This window comes from Passer montanus, unplaced genomic scaffold (assembly GCF_014805655.1).
Source record: "Passer montanus isolate IOZ18808 unplaced genomic scaffold, ASM1480565v1 scaffold24, whole genome shotgun sequence".
In the NCBI taxonomy this organism is placed as follows: domain Eukaryota; kingdom Metazoa; phylum Chordata; class Aves; order Passeriformes; family Passeridae; genus Passer; species Passer montanus.
In genome coordinates, this window is record NW_024367037.1 from 7,957,004 (window position 1) to 7,982,358 (window position 25,355).

The following is a 25,355-nucleotide window of genomic DNA, read 5'->3' on the forward strand; positions in this document are numbered from 1 at the left end:
ATCTCAAAAGACCAAATGGGAAAAATAAAGCTTATTTCAATTTTTGTTAGATTTCCTTTTCAAAAGACACCTGGCTCAGATGCTCTGACTGCATTTAATCACAACTGTCTTATTAAGCAAGATTGAGCAACCTAAACCATATGAAAATTGTTACTGGCCCAAACATGACTCACTAGGAGTGACAGCCAGTCCCATTAATTACGTTCTGTAGAGCATTCCCAAATGTGCATTATCCACTGTAGTTCCAAGCACATTGTCGCTCGTGAGGCAGAGGTGGGAAGACCCTCACTTGGATGGAGGCAGAGAACTGCACCTTTGGACTGAGCAAGCATAAACTCGTTGGACAGAGGAGTGACAAAAATTACACAGACTTCAGTATGATTGATTAATTGCCTTTAATGCAAGTACCACCATAATCATAAAGGGAGACTTGATTAAATGTGCAAAGAGCTCAGTGGGAACTGTGACATAGAACCAGCTGTAAATTTTGATACTCACCAGCTCTCTGTTCCTGTCCATAGTTTGTGCCTCCAAAAATATGTCTGTCCTCCTTGAGTATAAGCTCATCAGGACAGCAAGTACCACATTCACTGATCCTATGTGAGTCTTAAATTTTTACAGACTTTCTGAGCTTATGTGGCTGTTAAATCTGAAAATGAAAATTATTTTAAAATACTTTCCCTGATTATGCAGTAGCAGGCATGTGCAGTTGATCTGAAGGAGCTAAACTTTGCATCAAATTTCCCTTGGGTACTGTGTGAAACTGCACAATAAATGAGTGTTGCTGTAACTTAAACAGATACTGGCTCTTTGGAGACATGAAAATAAAAACATTCTGGCATTAAAATGTTGTCCTGACAGGTCTATTACACTCTTCACAAAGTCTGATCGTTTTCTTCTAACAGTAGCTCTCTTAAAAATTAATGATGCATGCTTTCCATGCTATCTCATTACCGATGCACAGCTCAGTAGGTTCAGACAAGATTCCAGCTAGGTGGGCACTCAGCCAGGGGGGCGTATTCCCCCTCGGCAGGGGAAGGCAGGCTTAGTTCACCAAAAAACTTTCCTTCTCTTTACCTTTTTCTATTTAATCTACAGAGACCTTCTGTGAGATCTTTCTTCTCCTTTCCAGTTGTCAATATGACTGCGTTAGATCTGCATCTTAGGTTTAAAATTCCATATAATAGCATAAAAATAAATTTTTTAAACTGAAGTTTGGAAAAAAACCTCAAATATTTCAAAAGAAATCTTTTTCTATAGCGCATGTTAAAATTTCCATTAATATTTAAAAAGATCCCAGTAGATGAGAACTTTTCTCCATAAAGCTGCAAAAGTTAAGGCATTCAGAGCATTGAAACTCCCAGCATAATTGTTACAACAAATTCCCTCAGGCTTATTATCACTAACTCAAATTGCAGCAAATAAGTAGTTTTTAGCCTTTTAATTTAAGTAATTTAAAATAAATTGATCTCAGTAGTCGTATGTCAAACATGTAAATCAGCTTTCTAAAGGAGTGTCTCTGTCATTTAACTCAACTTCTTGCCCACTCCCATCCAGCTGGCTCCCTCCAGCCCATAAAGGACCTGGGAAAATAGGTTAAATTGTCATTCTGGTACAAAGGACAGCAGATCTGGCTGTGCCAGGGGAGTGCAGGGCAGGGGGGAGTGCAGTTCAGCACCCCTCACCCAGCTGTAGCCTCGCACTTCAGCAGATGCAGGCATGCCAGTGGCCAGGGAATGTGTGCTTATCCAGTATTCCCAGTGCACATGAAACCCCCAAACTGGTGTTTTTCCCTCCACAGCTGAATGGTGGCTCATTCCGTGTGCACTTATACTGCAAGCATCAATTGACTCATCTCTAAATGGGAATTAATGAATATGTATGATTAAAGACAAGCTGGGCTGGCTGGGTGCCCAGGTATTGGGAGCTATGTGTTTTCCATTACTGGGATGCATTTACTTTCACTGGATGGGCAGATTTTGGATTTCATTGTTATTCTTTCTAAATTGCAGAGGCAGAGTATTCAACTAGCAGTATGAGACTGAAAAGTAATAACCTGGGACAATGTGTTCACTTTGAGTGGCATTTTACTTAGGGCATTCCTACAGGAGATGCAAAATCTGATACACAATGAAAAGCTTTTGTCACTCTTCAAAGCATCCAAACTCCCAGAAAACACAAACTTATGGAACTGTGCCTTACTTAAGTCTCTCTTGCAATACAAGGAGAGATACAGAGTTTTCCTGGTTAAAAAATGTTTGAATTTACACATACTTCAGTACTTTAGAGTGCTGGCCACACACACTAAAAGCTGCACAGTAAGCTGCAGAATGTTATCTGCATTACCAGGGTTCCATTTTAATTCTTCACATATTATTTTCCATTGTATAAATGAAAAATAATTGAAGTTAATATTCTGATTTTTTTTTTGAAGACTAAACTACATGTTATGATCTTGAACTGTGATTTACCACCCCTTTTTTCCCTCTTCAGCAGAGGTTTAATTTAGTTTCATTTACCTCATGTGCTTTGAAATATCCCAGAGACGTGAAGCTTCAGTTGCAATAAAAATACTTCTGCTGCATAATGTAATAAAAAAGGTGACATAAAAAATTAAATAAACCTTTCTTTTTTGAATGTGTGGATATAGGGGTTTCTTGCTTGCACCTCCCAGGAGAATAACCCTTCTCATTTTTATTCTGTAAAACACTTTGGCACCGAGCAGTTTTAGCTGATTTCATAGAATCATAGAATGCTTTGGAAGGGACCATAAGGATCATTCCATCCCCTTCTCCCACGAGCTGGGACACCTTCCACTAGACCAGGTTGCTCAGGGCCACATGACCTTGAACACTTCCAGGGATGGGGCATCCTCAGGTTCTTTGGGCAGCCTGCTCCAGTGCCTCACCATGCTCACAGTGAAGAATTTCCTCCTAACATCTGATCTAAACCTGCCTCTTTCAGTTTAATGCCATTACTCTGTGTCCTGTCTCTCTGTGCCCTTGTAAACAGCCCCTCTCCCTCTCTCTTGTACCCTTTGCCTGGAAAGCTGCTGTGGGGAAGCCCCAGAGCCTTCTCTCCTCCAGCCTGAATGAGCACAACTCCCTCAGCCTGTCCCCACAGCAGAGATGCTCCAGAGCTCTGATCATCCTCAGGGCCCTACTCTGGACCTGCTTCAAGAGGCCCACTTGCCTCTTGTGTTGGCAAGCCCAGAGCTGGATGCAGCACTCCAGGTGGGGTCTCAAGAGAGCAGAGTAGAGGGGGAAAATCCCCTCCCTCAACCTGCTGGTCACCGTCCCCTGGTCCTCACTGGCTGCACTGAGACAGATGGCCAACTGCTTTGCAAGAGAAATGCTCCTTCTTGCCAAAATCTGTGCTATGATACTAGGTATAATTAAGGGAAATGCATTTTATTGGACTGTGGAAGCTGAGAGGCATACAACAACATGTTCTGTGTTTATTTATGTTAAAGTTTACCTTTGGGTCAGCCAGCCAGGTGACCACTTTCAACTCCCAGGTACCTGCAGTGCACAGACCAGGGCTGGAACGGGTAGGTTCTGGCACACAAAGAAGAGTCAAAGTTTTACCTTCACTACTGAGTTGGCATCACCCAAGATTGCATGCCATAACCACTCTGCAATCTGCAGCTACCAGCACACTTCTCTTACTGTTGATTTATTTAGATAGCAGTTGATGGTTTAATAGTATTTAATTAAGCTCAGTACAGTTAAACCAGCTAAGCTTTGGCAGCCGCTTCTGTCATTGCAAATCAAACTTTGTATTGTGGGCAGGGGAATCAGGGAAACAAGATGAAAATTATCCCTTTTGCACCACCCCCTGGTATTTGGCAACAGGGCACTTCCCAATGCTGCTGCCCAATCTGAACTGTCTGTACTAGAATAACATTTTTCACATGACACACACTCAGCACATTTTTTAAACATCTCTAATGAAGCACAGCCATATGTATGTATGTGCATATTCACACATGTGCTCTAATACATACAGACATGTGTGTGCATGTTTATATATAAATATACACACATATTTGGCTATTAACACCATGGAACAGAAGTGTCTCTCTGAAAGTGATTATTTATTCCCAGACAAAGAGCTTCCTGCAAGAAGATCAGACCTATTAGCCTTCAATACTTTTGAACTTCTCCTGAACAAGCTTAAATCCCTTTTACATACTGGGTTAAATAAGAAATTTGTTGTCACTGTTTTGAGCAATAAAAATGGTTGCAAGAAGCTATGTGTGTTCCTGGTGGATCTGTAAGCCCTTTGAAAACAGTTTTCATATATTTTCCAGCAAAGCTGGACTGCCTTGTTCCAGATTCTAACACTACCCTGGGGGGATAAGATGTACAGTGTTTGCTTCGAGTTCTGCACGGATCCCAGGGAAAACAGACTTGCTCATCCTGGCTACAAATTTTTAAGTGAAAGGTTGAGCTGCTGCTCTGTGCTGTGCATGGGTCAAAAGAATCACTCAGATTTGCCAAGAGACAGAAGAATACTGTATGGTTTTCAGGGCTGGGATAAGGTGTTTCTCTGAACTAGTTCAGGAGATGCCATAATTCTTCAGTACCTGGGTCTCCGTGAAGGTAGGATGAGCATGTTGGTGCAACAAAACTGCAGCCTAAAGTTCTTAAAGTGCTGTATTTGCTAAGTAAGTTTGTGATAAGGGACACAATACTTCCAGAGATCTTAATCTGATTTTTTTTTAAAACCATTTGGTTTGAAACACAAGCTGGTATGAAGCTGGCACCACAGGAACTAAACAGTGAGCTTCCCCACAGTTATAAGCACCTATAAAATAATCTGTAAACTTTTAAATTGAGATTTGACAGAGGGCTTTAGTTTACGCCAATTTAAAGTACATAAAAATTCCCTCTGGCTTACATCTGTGAAGAGAGGGAGGATAAGAACAGTGTCAGCTTAGGAATACACGTGAGGCAAGATCACTCTCTAGAAATGCGTATTTACTAAATATTGTGAACTCATCATGAATACTTCAACTCAACAAATATTTGCTGAATCCTCTAATACAGAGGCCAAAGAAAGCTTTGGCAAATGAAAACCTGAATCGACTTAGATATAAAATCAGATTATTTGAGAACTGATGGTAAAGCTATAAAACACTATAAAACCCATCAAATGTCAGTGGGCAAGTGATAATTTTTGCCAGCTGACCTCTTCACCAGCTTCTCACACTTGGGAATTGTTTTAACCTTTTACATTTTCACTTGTTCCTATGTATATTGATATATTTTGGGACCTGTGGAGTAGTCTGTTTAATCTTGAGAAACCAAGCCTGCAGATATCACATGTGGGAGCTCCATGTGATCCTGGATGTTCCTGTGCTTTGACAGCTTCTGGCACCTGCCCGGAAAGAGGGTGTTCTGCCCAGTTAGTGAGAACTGATTAAAAGAGAAACTGAGGTGAGCTCTTACACACAAACAGTGAAGAGCAAGGCAGCAGCAAAGGTTCCTCCAGCATCACCAAATCCTCCCGAGGCACTCACAGCACTAATCCTTCCTTCCCACTAGTGGCATTTCCACCAGCACCACTCCTGCACCCAGCGCGGTTCCGCTCACTATCAACACCTTCCCGTGCATTTACAAGGCGTGGGTGGGGTGGAGTAACAGGGCTCTGCCCCACACTTCAGACCAGGACGTAGCTGGCAATTTAGCACAGATGAGTAACTCAACAGTTTATTTAAATGGAACACATTGGAGCTGAGGGGTAAATAATTTTTTCTGTATTTTGAGTTTTATAACAGATAACACAAAATGATATAAACACTTAAAAATGCAAAAATAGTGCAAAATTACTTCTGTGATAATTCAAGAAAAATGTTGGCAACCAGCAGCATTTTACAACCAACAATAGGAAACAGATCAGGCAAAACACTAATTTATATAGCATGGCAGAAATGCAACTAATCTACAGGCTTTTCCCTGTAAGACAGGAGAAAGATCAGTTACATACAGTCAAACTTAAGAAAGGTAACTAAACTGCAGCATTTGAAAAGTAGCCTTGTATACCAGCTTCCAGACAAAATGTAAATATAATTTTCTTGCTGCATATTGCACTAACTTCTTTTATTATTTGTCTTGGCTTGCTGTTTTGTGGTTTGTTTTTTTTTTTTGTATTATGTATGAGAAAATTACATTGCTGAAGAGCTCACTTCCTTTTTAAACACTGGCACCATGAAATTAGAGCTATGTTGACAGTCACCATTCCACAAAAAAACCCAAACAAACAAAAAACCAACAAAAGTTGTCATAGTAGTAGGACAAAATCCAACTTGGAAAAATGAAGTGAAGAGAAATACAACTATTGGAACATAAACATAAAAAACCCAAATTCATGAAGGGCATAAAGTCCCATTGTATCAAGCCCTTTAGAAAAAAAGATTTGCAAGTGTATGTCCAAAAGAAGTGTTAAACGACAGTTCTGTAAGATTTGGGTTTAGGAGCTAGTGTGACATTCGATTCTTATTTTCCAGTTAACATAACAATATTCACTTCAAAGAAGTGATTATGAGGCAACAATCCTATATATGTGTATATATTTGTATCTGCACGTTGAAGTAGGTCACTGAAGTCACACTTACAGTAATAAAATTACTGAAAGGGCAACTACAAGTTCTCTATGAACTCCTGAAGAATGGGGTTGTCAATCAAACTTAAAAAAAAATATTTTACAGAGCAGTTTCATATCTGAAAAGTCATCAAGAAATACAACAAAAATTGAGTCAAATCCAGCCTTTAAATTATTCCTGTAAGAATAAAATTATTTCTTTTTTAATCATTTGACTTGACAAGGAAAACTTATTTGGGAATGTTTTACTGATTAATCAAACTGGCCCAGACACTGTAACAAAGAATGATATATTTTATCTTAAAACCCAACTAGAAACAATAATATAATTTGGAGCAATTATTAACTGTGTTAGCAAGTAGCAGGACATACAAAATGTGATTAAAAAACCAAACAATTTAGTTAAATTTTCAAATGCGTTACAGGCTTATTAACCTGAACTGTCTGAAGAAGTTGATGATACATGGATTCACTTGACTGTATTTAACCCTCAAATTTTCCTCCAGAAACAGCTACCAATGACAAAGAGCAAAATACACAAAGTTCAGAGATTCTCAAGTATGTTACTGCCCCCTTGGAAACCTGAATGGAGGAAAACACAGAAGAAGTTTACATCATAGAAGAAAACAAAAGACAACTCTATGACTAATATAGAGGGAAAAAAATATTGCTGTATTCCCATATCTGTATTTACATTCTGTTCACAAAGCTTGGGTTCAGGGCATTCAAATTAAATGTCTGCATTTTTATACAGAACAAGGAAGAATTCTTTCCATCATAAATATGTGGTATTATGCACATATATGTGCACACATATGCACAAAGGATATTCATTATTTCTCTTAGATCTTGGCTTTTTAAATTTAAAACCCTCAAAATATCACATCCAGTTGTGGTGCTGGAAGAAGGAAGTTCTGTTGTAAAAATTTATTCACACTTTCTTAACCTTTGGCTGAGGTCAGGTAGCTAAACCACATTCTTAACTCTACACCAAAGTAAGACATGGAGTATTAAGATACCATTCATTAGCATTTATAAATGGTCAACCATGCAATAAATTAAGTACTAACCTGAATCAATCCCACAGAAATGGAAAATGGACAGGATAACAGAAAAAATATTGCAATAGTAACTCTTTTTTTGTACTGAGGAACCATCAACCTACTGATGTACACAGTCTAAAGGTTATTTCTGTTACTAGATTTGATTAGGCTATTTCCCCCTATAATAACAGAAATTACTTTTTCATTGAAAGATTGAACATTTTCAGAATCTTTTTTTTTAATGAAACCAAATATTTTCACTACATAGGAAAGATACTATTTTAGCTTACAATTTCACACGAAGAAAGCATTTGAAAGACAGCTTTGTGGAAATTCCTGTAAAATAGCCTTCAAATTATAAGATAAATTCCTAAATGTTGCCTTGAGGGATGCATCTTTTAGAAGAAATAGTCCAATAGATCTCAGCCCAAAACTGCTGAGAATTTTTTAATATCATTCCAATTGTGTGTACCTTGTACCTTACTCTTATATTCACACAATATCCTGACAGTAATAGCAGCAAGTACTTTCAGGTGAAATCTTGCTATTGTTTATTGTCTGTGATGAATTTTTATCTTTGCATTTGCTAAATGAAATTTGGCAACTGAAACCAAAAGTTAGTGGTATCTCACTGCAACACAGGAGCAGAACAACAGGAAGAGTTTTGCAGATCAGTGGAAAAAGCTTGGAAGCTTCAGAGTTGATATTTTTAATATGTCTGTTCTTCCACCAACAATTGCAATACCGCAAAAGTTTATTTTAAAACACCTTTCTGTAGTAGTATGTGCTGTCCTTTGGAAGCTCTGCACTTCTGATTTGTCTTAGAAAACAAATTTCCCTTTCACAGTAGTTTTTGACCGTGAAAATGATAGGGTGACTTCCATTAATAAAGAACTAAGCTTGAGACTCTTAGTATTAGAATCAGCTTCTTAAAATGTTAAATACTTCTCTCACATTGCTTTATTAACACACTCCAACAAAACAAAGAAAAAAAATTAGAATTATGCTGTGATTTCCTGGACAAGTCAAGAGGCTGTGCAACTTGGCACATAAGTCATAAAAACTAACCCTTTTTGTGAGATAATTGTAAAAAATGCTTTTTTTGTCATGAATTATAGAACAAAGTCCTTCCTGCTGACTACATCACTGAATTCCAGTGTAAGGACTTCTCACACATAAATCTTGCTGCGCAGTAAATTTGAAAACTCACAAGTTATTCCCAAGTGTTCGAATGAAAACATGCACTCTGAATGCATGTGTAGTAATACATAATAAAGGAATTTAGAGCCCAGCTTTTCAGAATCAAAACTGTAGGCAAGAGTCCAATAGCAGAAGTTGTTTTAGCTCTAATTTTCTTTTTAAATCATCAACACCAATGAAGACCCCTTACCAGTGGGATTCTTGGAAATCATATTTTAAACACTGTATGGTAAACACTGTTTTCTCTCAAGGGTTTAAGCATTATCTACCATGATCAACTTGATGCTGTGGCATTTAATTCATAAATAAGAAAAAATAAAAAGAATTACAAAAATAAAGTTCCAACCACTCTCAGAGACACCATTTCTGCTCAACAGTCCTCAGTGTAAGTCACAGAATCTGGACCTGTGGATATCTGTGCTGATCACTAGAACAGATCACCTCTGAAGAAGGACCATGCCTGAACTGCCTGGCTCGAGGCAGGAGAGATGAAATGCTAAACCCAGGGACAGAATATGCTGAACGCCAAAGTGTGAAGGCCAGAGATGGAAAGCTTCCATCCATACCAGAGATTTTCTTTAGGAAAAGCAGACAACTAATATATTTGTTCACTGGAGGAAATACATCCCAACAAGGAAAGGAAGGACATGAAGTGCATCCCTGAGACAAAATGCACATTTGGCTACTTGTTATCACTTCCACTTAAGCTAAAAGCGAGATTAAAAGATTATATTTATATACAGTTTATATTTTGCATCTTTATTGCTCTGACTTTCTATTTGCTTTGTATAATATACATTTTTTGTGCTGCTATGTCTGTGTGACCATCTTGCTTCCATCAATATTTTAATCTAATAAATATACTTCCATTAATCTCTGAAACAGTTAACTGTATAGGCTACTCTTTCCTGCATGTTTTACTACTGATAACTTGTGAGAGGCATTTGGTCCTTAAACCTGGTGAGCTCCTTATACTATGTCCTGATGCTGTTTTCTTGATATTCAAAGGAACATTCAAAGGACAAGCTTGTTTTATCCAGCAAGACTATTACTGACAACCACCCACAATGTGGGTTGAAATATCCTGTTACAAAACTAAATTTATTCAGTTGTTATGACAGACAATTTTGTCCTGTGGTTAGATCTTGGCAATACAAGAGCATTTAGCCACATTTCTTGTGATGATATCAAATAATATACACAGCTCCACTTTAATGGTCTTTGGTTTAAACTTCAGTTCAGATTCAAGGGAAACTTTGAAGCCCACAAACCAGGCTTATTTTAGACTGGGAGAAAAATGAGCCCTCAAAGTACAAATTTATGTAAAACTCTAAGTTCTAGTAAGTACAAACTGCCTTTTTTTAAACATTGCTTGTTTCACAAAAAAAGCACAATGCTTTATTTGCTAGTGTCCTTTGCAATTTAGTTACCTCAGTTACCTCATGAGTTTGCTCTAGAAGCCATTTCTACAGTAAAGTGATTCTTTTGTAGACAGCTGATATCATCATCATGTTGACAGAAAAATGAGCCACTCAAAGTACAAATTTATGTCAAACTCTAAGTTCTAGTAAGCACAAAATACCTTTTTTTAACATTGCTTGTTTCACAAAAAAAATAAAAAGCACAATGCTTTATTTGCTAGTGTTCTTTGCAATTTAGTTACCTCAGTTACATCATCAGTTTGCTCTAGAAGCCATTTCTACAGTAAAGTAACTATTTTGCAGACAGCTGATATCATCATCATGATCCAAAAGTGCAGGAACTATTACAGACATGCGATATTATTTTAATAAAAGAAAATATTTTAAATTTCTAATAAACGTACCCTGTTTTCTTTCAATGCTCCAGAACACCTTAAGTAGAAGTTTTACTTCTTTTGGCTCTCTTTAACTTTGAATAACCTTCTTCTTTCTGCTTAGAAAAAACAGACAAACAGAAAAGGGCAAAAGCCAATAAAGCAAATGAAGCAGCAATACTAAGCTAAATATTCAACTATAAAAAAAATGTTTCTGAGTGAAATGCTTAGTTGAATAAGAGGTAATTAATAACAATTTCTGTTTTCCAATATAAATAATTTAAAGTATGATTATAAGTAAAGTGGCTAAATAATTAGGACCATGGCTAGTTTGAAAATACCCTTTACATGCTGGTAACCATGACTTTCAAAACCAGCTATCATTTCTGATGATCAGTAATGACAAAGGTTGATTCTTCAGAGATGTGTTTAGCAGTGTCCCCAATTAGCACCATCATATTTTAATCTGGGGACAGGAGGAATCAGCCTAATGAGCATCAGAGAGTCCATCCCAACCCAAAGAGACTTGTCTTTCCTATTCCTGACACACCAATGAAACTTCGTGAGAGCTGTGCATCCACCTCTCTTGAGTCCAGCAGTGGCAGCACTGCAGTGGCAGTGTGGCAGTGAGAAATCGCTGCATCCTGACACTTCCCAAAAGTAGCTTGCAGGGCTCAGGCAGGTATCTGAGCTACTCAGAGCCTGCCTGGAGAGTGAGGAATGCACGGGGCACTTGTGACTCCTGACTAGGCCAGGGCAGTGCCCCTTCCCCATGCCAAGACTGCTGTCAGGCCAGCTACAAGCTCTCCATGCTCACAAGCCCTGCTGTGTCTGAGTCATTCCCAGCAGCAGGCAAAGGACTTCATTAATTCGTATTGTGGTGGGTCTCCCTTCAACACCCAGACCCCTGGAGTTGTTATTCCTATAAACAGCTAATTTTAGTTGCTGGTTTTCTTCTCTTTGTGAGAGTGACTCCGCTGCTGTAGCACTGCAGTGCTGGGCCTGTAACCCCTGACTGGGTTGTGGCCCTGTGGAAGGGCCTTTCCCAGCTGCAGAGGGATGGGGCCAGCTCAGAGCAGCTGGGCTGGCGCTTCCCACACAGACTGCTCTCTTCCGTGCTGCAGCTCAAGCCCTGGGGTGTGAGCGTGTTCCTGCAGCAGGCCCCTGGGGCTGCTGCACTGGCCTTTGCTGATCTGCACAGACTGTGTTCCTTCAGTTACAGTTAAAATGTCCAGAAGTGCCTTGTAATTGGCTTTAAAAGCATAACAAAACAAGAAGTCATTTCTACAGAATGTTGCTAAATTCAGGTCCTTGAGATGAAAAACTCCCAGAGCCATTGAGAATGCCCAGAGTTATACTGGGCAGGGTAGAACTTTTCTGCAGAATCAGAAAATCTGCTTCAGAAACAGCAACATCATTAAACATTTCAGTAGCATCTTTTGCTGGAGACAAACATTTAAAATGAACTCTTCAAGTGACAGTATCATATCTGATGGTTACTGTTACTTTTATCCTGGTTAAGGTTAATTTTATCCAGAGAGGTCCGTAAGATTTCTTAGCCTGCCCAATTTAATTGGAACATACTAAAATTTTTAAAATATCTTTTTGTCCCTTAATTCACATCCTTCTGGACTGGATTAAGGAGTGTATATGTGTGTGGGGTTTACCTGTCTTCTTCTGGCACAAGTTTTCTTTACAGATGCTTCCATGTTGCTCTCCTTGACTGGCAAAGTCGGTTTTGAGGTCAGTGTTTCACATGTCAGATACTTGTTCCCTGTAATCATCTTAAAGTACAGAAGTTTATACCCTCATTAAAAAAAAACCCCACATTTTGAACAACATCTCTAACTTTTAAAATTACCCTCTTTTTCAAAAGGGGCCCTCATCACACAAAGCTGATATAACCCACCAAATTACGTTGTATAGGTGAAAAACATGATAAGCCCAAAACATTTAATCCATGTACCCAATATATGGAATATCATGATCATAAAAATTGCACTGAAATCAGCTCAAGTATTTATTTGATTGAAATGCAGAGAGACGAACAGAAAAAATAGGTGGTAAAGTACTTCTAGCTGGCACCTAATCATAACTTTTACCCAAAAAAGAGCTAACTTCAAAGATAGATCACCCTGCTTTAGGTCCCATTCAGTCAAGTTCTGAGAATATGGAAGGCTAACAAACCCAAAAACCTCCCTCTGCAACTTGTTTCAACAACTAGTAAGCTACTAGAAAGTAGCTTACTAGTTGTTCTCACACAGGATTTTTTCCTCGTGTCCAGTGGGATTTTTTTTGCTGTTGCAACTTTTGCTTTTTGTGAAATTGTAATTAAACTTGTATTTGCAAAACTTCTGTGTTTGTTCAACAGCACAATGCCTTACACACAACTACTGTCAGCACTACACAATTGATGAGGTTTGAGATTCCTTCCATGAGGAAGGAATTATTCCATTAATATGGTTTTATGTGGAGAGAGACTGAACACGAAAAAAATGTCACCATGTTAACCTCACACAGACCTGGATAAACTGTCTAAAACAAAGGAAAGCTAATTACCCCACCATAAAAGTCTCAAATTAAAGAGGTGTTTATTTCACAAAGCACAGTAAATCATCTTCACCTTCAGAAAAAAAAAGGCAAAAAAAAAAAGCAGCAACATTAAGTTATATGGTAGAATTTTAGAAAACTATATTGAGAACAATGGTAGAACATGATGAAAGTCATGCTTTTTATTGCTTAATGTTGTTTTTGAATTTGTGAGAAGCAGTGAGAATGAGCCCTTTACCTGTTCAAACTTAGGTTTCTCAGCAGTACAGTCCTGAGAGTGGCATGCTGCTTTGTTTTCTTCACTTCTGGCCACGCACACTGTATCTTTGAAGACAGATTCATTAATATTTAACCCAGCTCCTTTATTTGATCTCTTTGTTTGTAGCAGTGACAAACTGGAATTTGTCATTTCATTGTCTGATTTACAAATCTGCAAATGCACTTCCATTGACTGGTGTTGTTTCTCAAGAAATTGAGCAGTATTTTGACCTGTAAACTTTTTCCCCCTTCTTGCACTGGAAGTAGAAGATTCATGTGTGTTCAGGCATGGACTGGTGTTTGATTTCTGAAGCACTGGCCCAACATTCTTAAGAACAAATGGAGAATTTGCCTTTTTGTGATTGACTTCACTTGGACTCCCACCTGAAGCTGAGTTTTCAGAAAAATCAGAGTTAGTAATTTGTCCACTAGACTGGGTTTTCCATCGGAATATGGGTGTACCATGTTTTGTGTGTGTTTTCATGCTCTTTACCTGAAGCACGCTGCTGTCAGTAGGAGTTTTGACTGGCATATTTTGAATGTGTTTGAAAACCTGAGTTATGCTGGATTTGTGCACAGACAGCAAAGAAGATGAAACACCCACACTTTTTATTGGTGAATGCCTTTCAGCATTTTCCTTTTTCTTCCTATCTGTTTGATTTGTGATCTTTCCATTCATTTGCATCAACTTGCCTTTGAAAATTGGTATAATTTTGCTGACTTTTGGGAGCATGGATTCAAGGGCTGAGTTTACAGATGTTCCTAAAGATTTTGCAGCTGGTAACTCTGGTACGCCTGGTATTTGCTTATTGCTCGTTGCTTTCTCTGTTGCTTCAATGCTAACCCCTCCTGGAGTCTTGCTGCCACTCGAAAATCTGTGTGTTCCTGGCTCTTTGATCAAACGCTCCATCCAGTGGCTGTTTTCCGTACTGCACGGTGAAGGAATTCCAGGCAAATTAGGTTTTCTTGGAGGAGCCTCCGATAGAGATACTACACAAACCATCTCACCGTCCAATTTCGTATGCTTAGGTTTTATTTCCTGCAACATATCAAGAGCTGCTAAATTGAATAAACTGGATTTAACGATCTGATAGTGCCACCTAATGCCTCGCTATATGGTATCAGCCTAATGCACACCACAATATATAAGAATACAATTTTGTGGTTTGGATTAGAATGACTATATTTTAAAACAATATTTAATTGCCACTATAAATTAAGGGGGTTTTTTAAATCCTCCCCGAGTTCTTTGTTTACAAACGATGCTAGAATATAATATTTCTCAGAAGGAAAGACTTAAATTACAGTAATTATCTTGGTTTAGTGATTTCCAAATGGATAATGAACCCCCTTTTGAGGGGTTCTGCAGAGGGTTTGACTGACAGGGCTCCTCATCTCTTCAGACTTCTAAGAGCATCTGTATTCTGAGCAAAAGACAGTTTGGATGTCTGTAAAAACCGCAGATGACACGGAGGACCCATTCTAGCTTTGATCACTGGAGAGACATAAACAGAAACTGCTTTCTGAAAGAGGATTATAGTATTTTAGAACCTCTGCAACTCCTGTCACTATTATTTGTTCAGAATTAATTACTTCATTTCTTCTATCACACACCACTACCAAAGAAATTTGAGCCTTAGTCTTCGTCACAACCTCAAATTGTAGGAGTTTTGATTACTTGCTTCCTTTCCATCACCAGACATGGAGTAAATCTTACAGCTTGAGTGTTTTAAAATGCTTATACCCACACAGACCTCTTTTTATTTTTAAATAAATTATAATATTATATGCTGCTAGTAATAATAATAATAGAATCATGAATGGCTTGGGTTGGAAGGGACCTGACAGATCATCTAGCTCCAGCCCCACTGCCATGGGCACAGACAACTTCCACCAGACCAGGTTGCTCAAAGCCCCATCCAGCCTGGCCTCGAGCACTACCAGAGATGGAGAATCCACATATTTGGGCAACCTGCTCCAGTGCCTCACCACGCACCACAAAAATTTCTTCCTAATATCTAATCTATATCTACTCTCTGTCAGTTTAAAGTCTGTCATTACATGCCCACGTAACAGTAACAATAGTAATAATGTTACTGTCATTATTTTTGTTATAACTGTTGTTTTTATTATTATGGAAGATAATTGAGAAAGTTCTGGATATCCAAATGTAAAAAAAAAAAAAATCTACAGAATTGCAAATACTGATAGCAACTAATTAAGACACACCACAAACATTTCTTCCTAATATCTAGTCTCAATCTACCCTCTGTCAGTTTAAAGTCATTCCTCCTTGTCCTGTCATTACATGCCCGTGTAACAGTAACAATAGTAATGTCATTATTTTTGTTATAACTGTTGTTTTTATTATCATGGAAGATAATTGAGAAAGTTCTGGATATCCAAATGTAAAAAAAAAAAAATTCTACAGAATTGCAAATACTGATAGCAACTAATTAACACCAAGTCTATTTTTTTAATGTATTTGTAATGTTAGTAACAACTTTACAATGGCAAATACTGGAGCTCTTACTTACACGATAATTAAAAGTTACAGGATGGATAGTTTGTTGTGAAAAGCATAGTTATATGCTCTTACTGTGCTCTGAATATGATAAAGACCACTTCCTGCAATGAAAAAGTATGTGATAGTTTGTTGTGAAAAGCATAGTTAAATACTGTGCTCTGAATATGATAAAGACCACTTCCTACAATGAAAAAGTATGTGCCACTAATACGTTCACAAAGAAAGCCTTACATGCACTGAAGCCCTGGAGAGTTCCTTTGTGGCATAAAGTGCTTTACTTGTCATCTTTACTGGATATCCACACAGCTGTGAAAAATTGCTCTTCATGTCAGAAAGAAAAGAGTTCACTACACTTTCTGCATCTGTTCTGGGGAAATACTGCACTGGCTGACTTCGGATGCAACTTAAAGGGTACCTGAGTAAGTGTTCAAGGATACATAACAAATTTCTTTACTTTTCTATAATTATTAATCATCTTTGCTGAGAAGAAAACAAAGATTTGTCTAAATGTTTTTGAAAACAGTGAACAAAAGCACTAAATTCCTTTTTGGCCTGAAGTTTATAAAGCTACAGGACTTCAGCACAATTACACCACTCTAACCTACAACAGCAAAGATTACTCAATATAACTAATCCTTAGTCTAGTGTTTCCTGGCAGGAAAATTCTCTCTAAAAGGAATTTTTGTTGGTCACAGTTTTACACAATTTTACTTTCTTTTACACACTTCCTTTAACATCACATTTAAAGTGGCATTATCACATTTATGGAAGCCAAGAAGCAAACTGTTCTATTTGACTTCCTATTATTCAATACTGGGACAGAGACTTTACTAAACATTTTGTTTTCATTTTTCTAATAAAACACTTCTCTACTGACTGCTGTGAAATTATGAGAGAAAGAAATGTGCACATTGAAAAATGAAAAGCAGAGCTTTGCTAGAAGTGTGAGAGGAAACATAACAAATATATTCTGAAAGGATACGTGAAGAACCTTTCCCCTATTGGTTTGAAGTAAACACTCAAGTATATTTTTGTCTCTTCAAGATCCTCAGGAAGAATATATCCATACTTAGATAAACCAAATACAAACAGGTATTACAAGGACAAGCTCAACAGGCAAAAAATGGGAGGGAAAAATGAAAGCAGTGTATGTGTTTCTTACCAGACTCTTCCAGTGCATCTGAAAATCCTTATATGAACGGAAAGGGGATTCTGGAGGAATTATGTGGCTGATGTTTATGATCTGACCCATCTTCATGCTGTGCACAGGTAAAGAAGGGGTGCTTAGAAAGGGTGTCATAAAATCCAGTTGAAAATATACTGGTCTTTTTGGGGAAAAAAAAAAATCTTATTTTTGGCATTCAAAGTATTTAGAGACTATTTTTATGTTTTGAGGACTAATATCTTTAGCTCATAAGTTTATGACATAACAATAGCAATATTTCCTGAAGGATGGTAAAGAATAAAGTGACAACTACAAATGACATTTCTCTTCAATACTCGCTAGCAGTGAATGCAGAACAAAAGCAAACATCATCATTACTCCTCTTTTATTTAATGATGAAAAATCTTAGGCAAAAATGGAGGTGGTTCAAGGCAAAGGTGGAAATATTTTTTCTTTAAATTGACTTTCTGCTAAAATTGTATTTAAGAAAAACTGATGCTCTTGCTTACTATAAAAGTAGCACAAAGATTAGTAAAATTGAAATAGTATTTAACTGTGTAATTTATGATTTGTTGGTTAATTTTCTCATTTTTCTTAACAATGAGATAATAAAAACAACAAATTTTTAAATTTAAAACAGTCTGTAAAACAGAAGTGTTCTTATCACTAGCATCAAATTCACAATTTGTAGGACAAACATTCTGAGAAATGTTTATTTCTGCTGAAATGTGAACAGATTCCTACCTTGGCAAAACATAGCACCAGTTACTTAATATGGAATGTTGCTGAATAACTGTGTTTTCATTGCTGTCAAACAGCTTTACGGTGTTTGCTGGAATATCAAAATCTGCCAGCTTAAAACAGAAAAGAAATTTTATTTGCAAATAATTCTACAGCAGTACAAATTTAAAATTTTCTAAAATAATTGTGTATCATGATACAATGAAACCTGATATATTATTATTCTTTCATCAGCTCTCACAGATTGATTATTTCAGAAGATCTTCCCATCATCAAATTGCACATGAGCTTATGTTAGAGCCTACACTTCCACAAGCCATGCAAGTACAAGGTTTAACGTTTATTGAAATCAGTGAGATTTAAACTTTATTTGAAATGGTTTAAAAGGAGTGTAGAAGGAATTTCTCAAACTGAGCTATCTCACTTCAATGCACATTTTTAAAAAGTTCAAATCAGATACCTGTGCTTGACATTCTAGTAACTGTGTGTGTCACTTTGCCTAAACATGGGCAAGTATCCAAGGAATAGGAATAATGGGACATGCAGTTTCATCCTCTAAGAAGCCAAAAAACACCACACTTTTTCACAATGTCAGAATTTGACTCTAACGAACAATCAAAAACGGAGATTTGAGAAGCATTTTATCTTTCTATAACCTATGAAGTTTTGCATTTATTCACTGAGAAGAAAATCTGGCCATTCCTGTTTTAGAAGAGTATTGAAAGGATCAAATCCATAATAAAGCCACATCATGTTTTCCATCATTGGTCTATATAATTTGGGAACTGGCTTCTTACAGATAGCTTTAATATTTATGATGTCCCAAGCAGGTCTCGGAAGAAATCCTATTCTTCTATTTCAACAAAAAAAAGAGCTTGAATCAGAAATATTTATTTTAGAAGAAACCAGTAAGCCTGATAAATATGCCCAGCATGTATGGATGTATGGATATACTCACCACAGGTGGCATGGCTGTCAAAAAGGATAATAAGTTTTCAACTTCAACCAGGATTTCTTAAACAATGTATATATTAAGCTTACAAGCAGCATAGTCCTGGCTGCTCCAATATTTTGGAAGCTGGATAGAAATTAAGCAGCTTCCAAGATAACCATATAAAGGGGCCTTGAACAGCAGTTGCTCTGTTGTTACTCAGAACTGTCCATGTACTACAGTGTGACCAAAAACTTTCTAGAAAACACTGCTTGAAGGAAATGTAGAATCACAAAGACACTTCACTGCTATATTCTGTTAGCTTTTTGAAAGCTCTCTCAGCCTTGAATCTCAGTTTTACAATGCTTGCTAGAATGCACCAATACAGATACAATATGGATGTTATGCTTTTATAACCTGTGCAGATAGTCAGTGGGTATGGTTAACGTCTCAATGCAATCAGAAACAAGCACTTCTATCCCCATCATGCTAACTGCAAGTCACCTAATAGAAAAGATTAAGATTAATAAAACAAACACAGTCATAGAAAATATAACTGGCTTTTACCTCGGGGGGTGGCAGCCGAACTGAGCAAGGCTCCACACTGATGCAAAGCTGTCTCTCTGACACATTGAGGTCTATAACTAAATTGGAAAAAACAAAAAAAGCACAATGCCCTGTTTTGAATTACAGCTCATCTTTTAGGCAGAAAGCTAAGCCAAATATTTATTTAAGGTAATTGTTAGTCAAAATGCTGTGTTTGAAAATCCAAAGGCTAGACTTTCTCAGCACAGAAATTAAATTAGGTGCATTTTAACTGCAAAAAATAAAAGTAATAATGAATTCGTGTCATACAGTAACTCAGAAACTCAAGGCTGGCTGTGAGACTGTGTGCTTGATCCTCAAATCCTTGACAAGCAAACACCCATTTACAACACAAATGCAGTTCATATATAACCATTTGCTGCACTGAGTCATTCAGCACAGTATTTTTCATCCAGGAACTGTCAATAGGAAAGATTAAATGAGCAAGGCAAGCATTTATGGACACACCTCCAGAACTTTCACTCAGTTCTGAGCTCTTCAACATATATCTCTGCTACAAATTTAGGCTGCAATAGCGCCAAATGTAGTCTTTAACTTTTATACTGGAATAAAAGTACCACTTTGTAAATTTTGCAATAGCTAACCAGCATGCTTTGTGATTTCACTTTTGTGAACAGCAAACTGTACATACTGGACAGGCACCATAGCTCATTTTCCTATCTATTATTATAGAACTTCCACATCACTTGCAAGACTCATAATTTAAGGCAAGTGCATTTAATTGCAATAATTATAACTTCAAAATGGCAAATGTCAGTCTATGGCTGTAGATTAATAGTATAAAATTATCTTTGTAAGTAATTTTTCAAAGGTTCTGTTGAGCTGACAACTATTACAGACAGAACATCACCTGCCACCAAGAGTATTTTGACAGAAGTTATTTCAGAATGAAAACCAAAGACCCTGTGCTGGCAATACCAAGACTGTGGCAGTATGAAAGTGCTTAACTTTACCTTGCTCTCTCAATTTTACCATTAACAGAATATTGTACTTACCAACAGCATTTTGCCTTCCTGAATGAGACAAAAAGTCTTTCCCTTAATAAACAGAATAGACAGACATTATTTTCTAAACCATGTCTCAAGACTTTATGTGAAAAAAAAGAAAAGGAGAAATCACACAATTTTGTTTCTATCACAAATGCTGAAAGTGTGTTCCTTTTAAGGAGATAAAATCCCCTATATCAATTAACTTTTCACTGATTCAGTAACATCTATAAGAAAGAGAGATATGTAAAGGTATATTAGTGGGCAGCAATCTATACATCACTTTTTCCTTCTAACCCTCTGCTTCCAAAAATATTTGGTTTCATCTTGTATGCTGCATTCAGTTGACATAATTATTTCATCTATTACAAAGATAAGGAAGAAGATGAAAAGGTGAATGGCATGTCCATTCAGAATATTAACCTGAGTCATTTAACTTGGATAACAAAACAATAAAAGTGAAAATAAAGAAAAAAATTAATAGGATAAAGGAATGAAACTATTTATTATAATGCATGAAATAATTATGGAATTTAAATGATGGAAAATAAATGTTACAATAAAGAACTGAAAATTAAATGCTTGATCCCTGACCCAAGTGAGTCAAGTACCTTGCACCAAGAGATGACCAGCCTTGTTCCATCTAGGTGCAAGCCTGGCTGTAAGTGTGTAGGAGAGACAGGTTTGGAGAAGGGCTGGAGTAACTGTTTGCGGTGCTTCCAGCTAATAACAACAGTGACAAAAAGAAACATACATTTTTAATAACTTAACAGATTTTTTTAAAGGCCTCAGTCAAAATTTAAGCAAATATACTGCTACTTCATCTTGGAGCCAAATCCTCGTATGTGCCACACATGTTTAGCTTTCATCTACTTTGCTTCAAGAGGAAGTTAGCACAGTATTTGATGCAGGCATTTGGATTTCACGCGCCATTAACGTGAGGTGCATGACAGTTCCTAGAATGCTTTCACAGGGCTGATAACAGACTTGGGGAAAAGATAATTGAACCCTCTGGAGCACTTTACTAATATGCAACTCCCTCCAGGCAACAGGCACAACATTCAAAGCTGACATTATCTCTGTTGTCACAGTCAAGACCAGAGACATTTTCTGGCAGTCACAGTAGATAAACGCAGCTTTGCTCACCCAACAGCTCTACTTGCCTGCCTGTCCTCAAGAGCTTCCTCTTGACCATCAGCAGTAGCCAAGAAACTAACTACAGTAGGCTAAAAAGAGTTAAGTAATACACCTCCAGAGGGATGTTTCCAATGAATCCTGCAAGGAACTGCTTGGTGTTGGGAAACCTAAAAATGACAGATCACCTACACATATCAACATAAAGCAGTTCTGTAAGGTAAGCATATTTGAACAGTATATGTCTTACTAATCTGCATATGCATTTGCACTTCTTGGAACAAATTAAGATACACCCAGCTGGCTGTGCAAATGAATTATGAGAGCTACTGGCTTTGGCTACAATCAGTCTTCTGATTCACCAATCTTACTGCATCCACATGTACATTCATAAACCCCACAGATGTTGCATAATAGAAGATTGTAAATCATATGCATAATGGTCTAAAATATATTAGCTGTTAAGCTCAGGGTTCCATTTCTTCTCTATGCTTTTGTTTTGTTTCCCTGAGACTGCCCTGTGCAGGCTGGGTAAACCCAAAGGTGAATGGGGAGACAGTTCAGCTGCCTGAACATTCCCACTGGATGAAGGGCATGACACCAGCAGGAGAGCTGCAGGTCTGTGGCCCAAAGGTTGTCTCAAGATCAGTCCCCAATGCCTCTGAGCAAGAGCAGGATGCCACTGCAGCAGAGAAATCTAGAGGTATTGCTCACAAACTTCTAAAACCTGTTGAGTCTGACAAAGTATATTTACTATACCCCAATTCACAGGACACATTTTGTCTATGGGGCAGACTTAGTAACCCTGAAACTCGGCTTCTGTAGTGAAAACTGCAGGGCCTATGAAAAATACTCATCTCTGGCAAGAGCAATTGCAGACAAGTGTAACAGCCTAGAGAACTGTGTCATATTTCAGCACTTACAGTAGCTAGCAAACTGCAGGGCCAATGAAAAATACCCATCTCTGGCAAGAGCAGTTGCAGACAAGTGTGAGAACTGTGTCATATTTCAGCACTTACAGTAGCTCCGTGTCTCTCTGCATAGGCTTGACATATTCCTGATTCATAAAATGGTATCTAAAAGTAACAATAAAAAAATAAATAAGTGTTAAGCAAATGCTTTATCCTGTGTTTTAAAGGAGAAAACTAAAATTAGCTCAGGCATTTGTCATCATCAAGAGTTTGGTATTAAGCATAAGTTAAATTCTGGTACAACAGTTACTTTGCCTTTTAAAATCATGCAAGGGTGTGTGTTTTAAGTGTTAAGCAAATGATTTATCCTGTGTTTTAAAGGAGAAAACTAAAATTAGCTCAGGCATTTATCATCATGTAATCTCATTTCCAGATAAAGATACATTTACAAGCAATACAAGTGAGCCAAAGACTGCCCAAAACAAAGCTGCAGAACTCTACACCTGCTCCTCTCTGTGTGAATTGGGTGATACCTTACCAGTTGAGTCCATTTCATTCCATAGATTGGTTTGCCATCTGAAAAGGCCATTTCATCAAAAAAAATAAAGGACTTAAGTTGTCCTACATCACTAATGAACAAATAAAGAAGTCTGCTTTAAATGAAATATTTTTACTTATCCTTGATCTTCAAACAAAACACTTAGAAAAACATAACATGCATGTGTGACAAATACAATTGACCCCTAGCCATCCTTTGGTTCAGACTGACCAAGAAGCAACAAGCCTCACATCCTTGGGATGAACTTGCAAACTGGAAAGTCCCTGGCTCATCTACAAGAGAGTGAAGGTGTCTTGAAAAATTTTTCAAAAAGATGCTTTCGAAACCCGAAAGTACAAGATAACCAAAGTACAGAAAGAGCTATCAGCACTAAATCAAAGACACCTGTCTTGCCCATACTATTGATTAGAAGTCAATTACTTCACCCTTTAAATATTAAAATCAGGATGGGCTCAATCTGAGCACTCCCTGAATGCCAGACTGTTCGACAGCTGGCCTGCATGGCAGGTGACTCTGTTTTGACCAGGGACTCATCTCAAATTTAGAGATTCCATACTGGAAATTAAGAGAATTTTCCTTACAAAAGGTCAAGAGACCCTTTACCTTTGATCTGCAGTAAGTGGAAATTAAAAGAACCTTCCTTACAAAAGGTCAAGAGACCCCTTACCTGTGATCTGCAGTAAGTGACTGAAAGCACGCTGAATTTATGCTGTGGAGAATAACTAATCCATGCAGCTACTCAGATAGTATAAACATTGCAGTGATAATTCCATTAGGCATCAATTGGTAACAAAGTCTGAGACAAAGATTGGATACAGCCACACATAGGCTCCAAAAAGGAATTCCAAAAAGGGATCCACTCTGAACCTCGTCTCTCCACAGGAGGGCCCTCTTTACTCCTTGGACCTCTGGTCTCTCTCTGAGTCATTCTAAGTCAGTTTTCCTTTTCATGGTTCTTCCATGTGTAATTATTAAGGTAAACCTTGTCAGAACCAAACCTTGTCAGAACCAAACCTTGCAGAACACTGTTAAAACTTTGCTAAATTCCATCAGACCCATCAAACTCTGTCAAATTATTGTTTTACCTCAGTAAAACATAGTGCTGCTTCTCTCTTTTGAGTGAGGTGTACCCTGCTCATCTGCAGCAGGCTGTAACTACAGATACTTATTTACACAGTGATACTGACCGGCATCACAACCGAAATTTGATCCAGTGTCCCCATAACAGGTGCAGAAAGGACCTCTTGATACAGGAATAATAATTGCCTATGAAAAAAATATGAGAAAGAAATTTAAAATGTTATTTTCTCAGCTTAAATTTATTTTCCTCACCTTTTGCAAACACAATATATTCAATTTTTAATCAGTTTCCATTGGTTCAGTATAACAAATTGGATTAGTCCAAGTTACTTACTCTAGATGACCCACAGTGGTCTGAGACAAAGATTACAGGACTTTAGCACACAAATGGAGCTCTCCAAAAGTGTTGCTTTTGGCAGAATTTCTCATTTCTGCCCTTTTCTTTTAAAGGGAATAACATAATGCTTGGTGAATGCTAAGGAGCCTACATCTGCTTTCCAAATAGTCTTTCCACTTATTCTCAACCTACATGAATCATCCCAGCTTTGCAGGTAAACACAGATTCATTTTAGCCATTTACTAATTGGAAGTATGTGGATTCATTAGTTTTAGGCTATGATATTTAGAACAAAATAGAAATTTTGGTTTTGTTCCCCAATAACAAGCAAGTCCCCTGCCCAAAGAAAAAAAAAGAAAAGCTATTTTAAACAATTTTGTACTGTTTGCCACTGATAAGAATTTTGCTGATTTTATTACAGTTAATTCTAGTACAGCTAACAAAATATTTGAAAAACAACCACTAGCAGCTTCTGGAAATAATAGCCCTCAAAACTCTTTACCTGCAAGTCTTTATCTGTGTGCTCCTTGCCTGAGTTTCTGGTATCTGAGAACTCAGTGTTACTGTAGCAGCACAGAGTTTTTGCAGCTCAGGCAGACTGACAAAGAACAGAGACTGGTGTCTGGTGCTATTCATGGTGTGCTGTTGACTGCCCTGAAGCAGCACCTGGGTCTTAAAGTAAAAAAAAAAATTCATTTTTGTAAGGCAGGTAGGTATTTGTTTACAGAACTTTATATGTTATTAGGTAAAATGAATAATCAATTATCTTTTGATTAAGAATATAGAGAAAATATAACATAATTTGGTCACCTAAAACAGCTGAATATATATATGTATTTTTATGTATATATAATGCATTATACTTGAAAAAAAAAATTATTTGCAATAGTCAAAATATTCAGAGTAAAGACAAAGACAAAAGAACA

General features: G+C 37.4%; 1 protein-coding gene across 1 annotated transcript; it reads right to left on the minus strand.

Moving 5' to 3' along the window:
* Positions 1-7,059: 7,059 nt before the first annotated feature.
* On the minus strand, positions 7,060-25,065 carry CUNH18orf63 (chromosome unknown C18orf63 homolog). Its single transcript, XM_039711141.1, has 14 exons — positions 24,932-25,065; positions 24,200-24,278; positions 22,562-22,618; positions 21,020-21,131; positions 20,418-20,459; positions 19,384-19,460; positions 17,889-17,998; positions 17,142-17,238; positions 16,962-17,047; positions 16,211-16,394; positions 13,433-14,491; positions 12,312-12,428; positions 10,675-10,763; positions 7,060-7,188 (listed from the first exon to the last, which is right to left on the minus strand). The coding sequence occupies exons 1-13, from the start codon at positions 25,063-25,065 to the stop codon at positions 10,704-10,706; spliced, it is 2,214 nt and encodes a 737-aa protein (XP_039567075.1). The 3' UTR covers positions 7,060-7,188; positions 10,675-10,703.
* Positions 25,066-25,355: the final 290 nt, after the last annotated feature.

Bases quoted from the DNA above. Each gene is read 5' to 3' on its own strand.
- CUNH18orf63 (XM_039711141.1), bottom strand. From the start codon at position 25,065: ATGAATAGCACCAGACACCAGTCTCTGTTCTTTGTCAGTCTGCCTGAG. The intron at 22,619-24,199 runs GTCAGTATCACT...TGTTACTTTTAG, and splicing joins AAATTTCGGTTGTGATGCCG to ATACCATTTTATGAATCAGG. The intron at 12,429-13,432 runs GTAAAGGGCTCA...CTGTACTTTAAG, and splicing joins AGAAACCTAAGTTTGAACAG to ATGATTACAGGGAACAAGTA.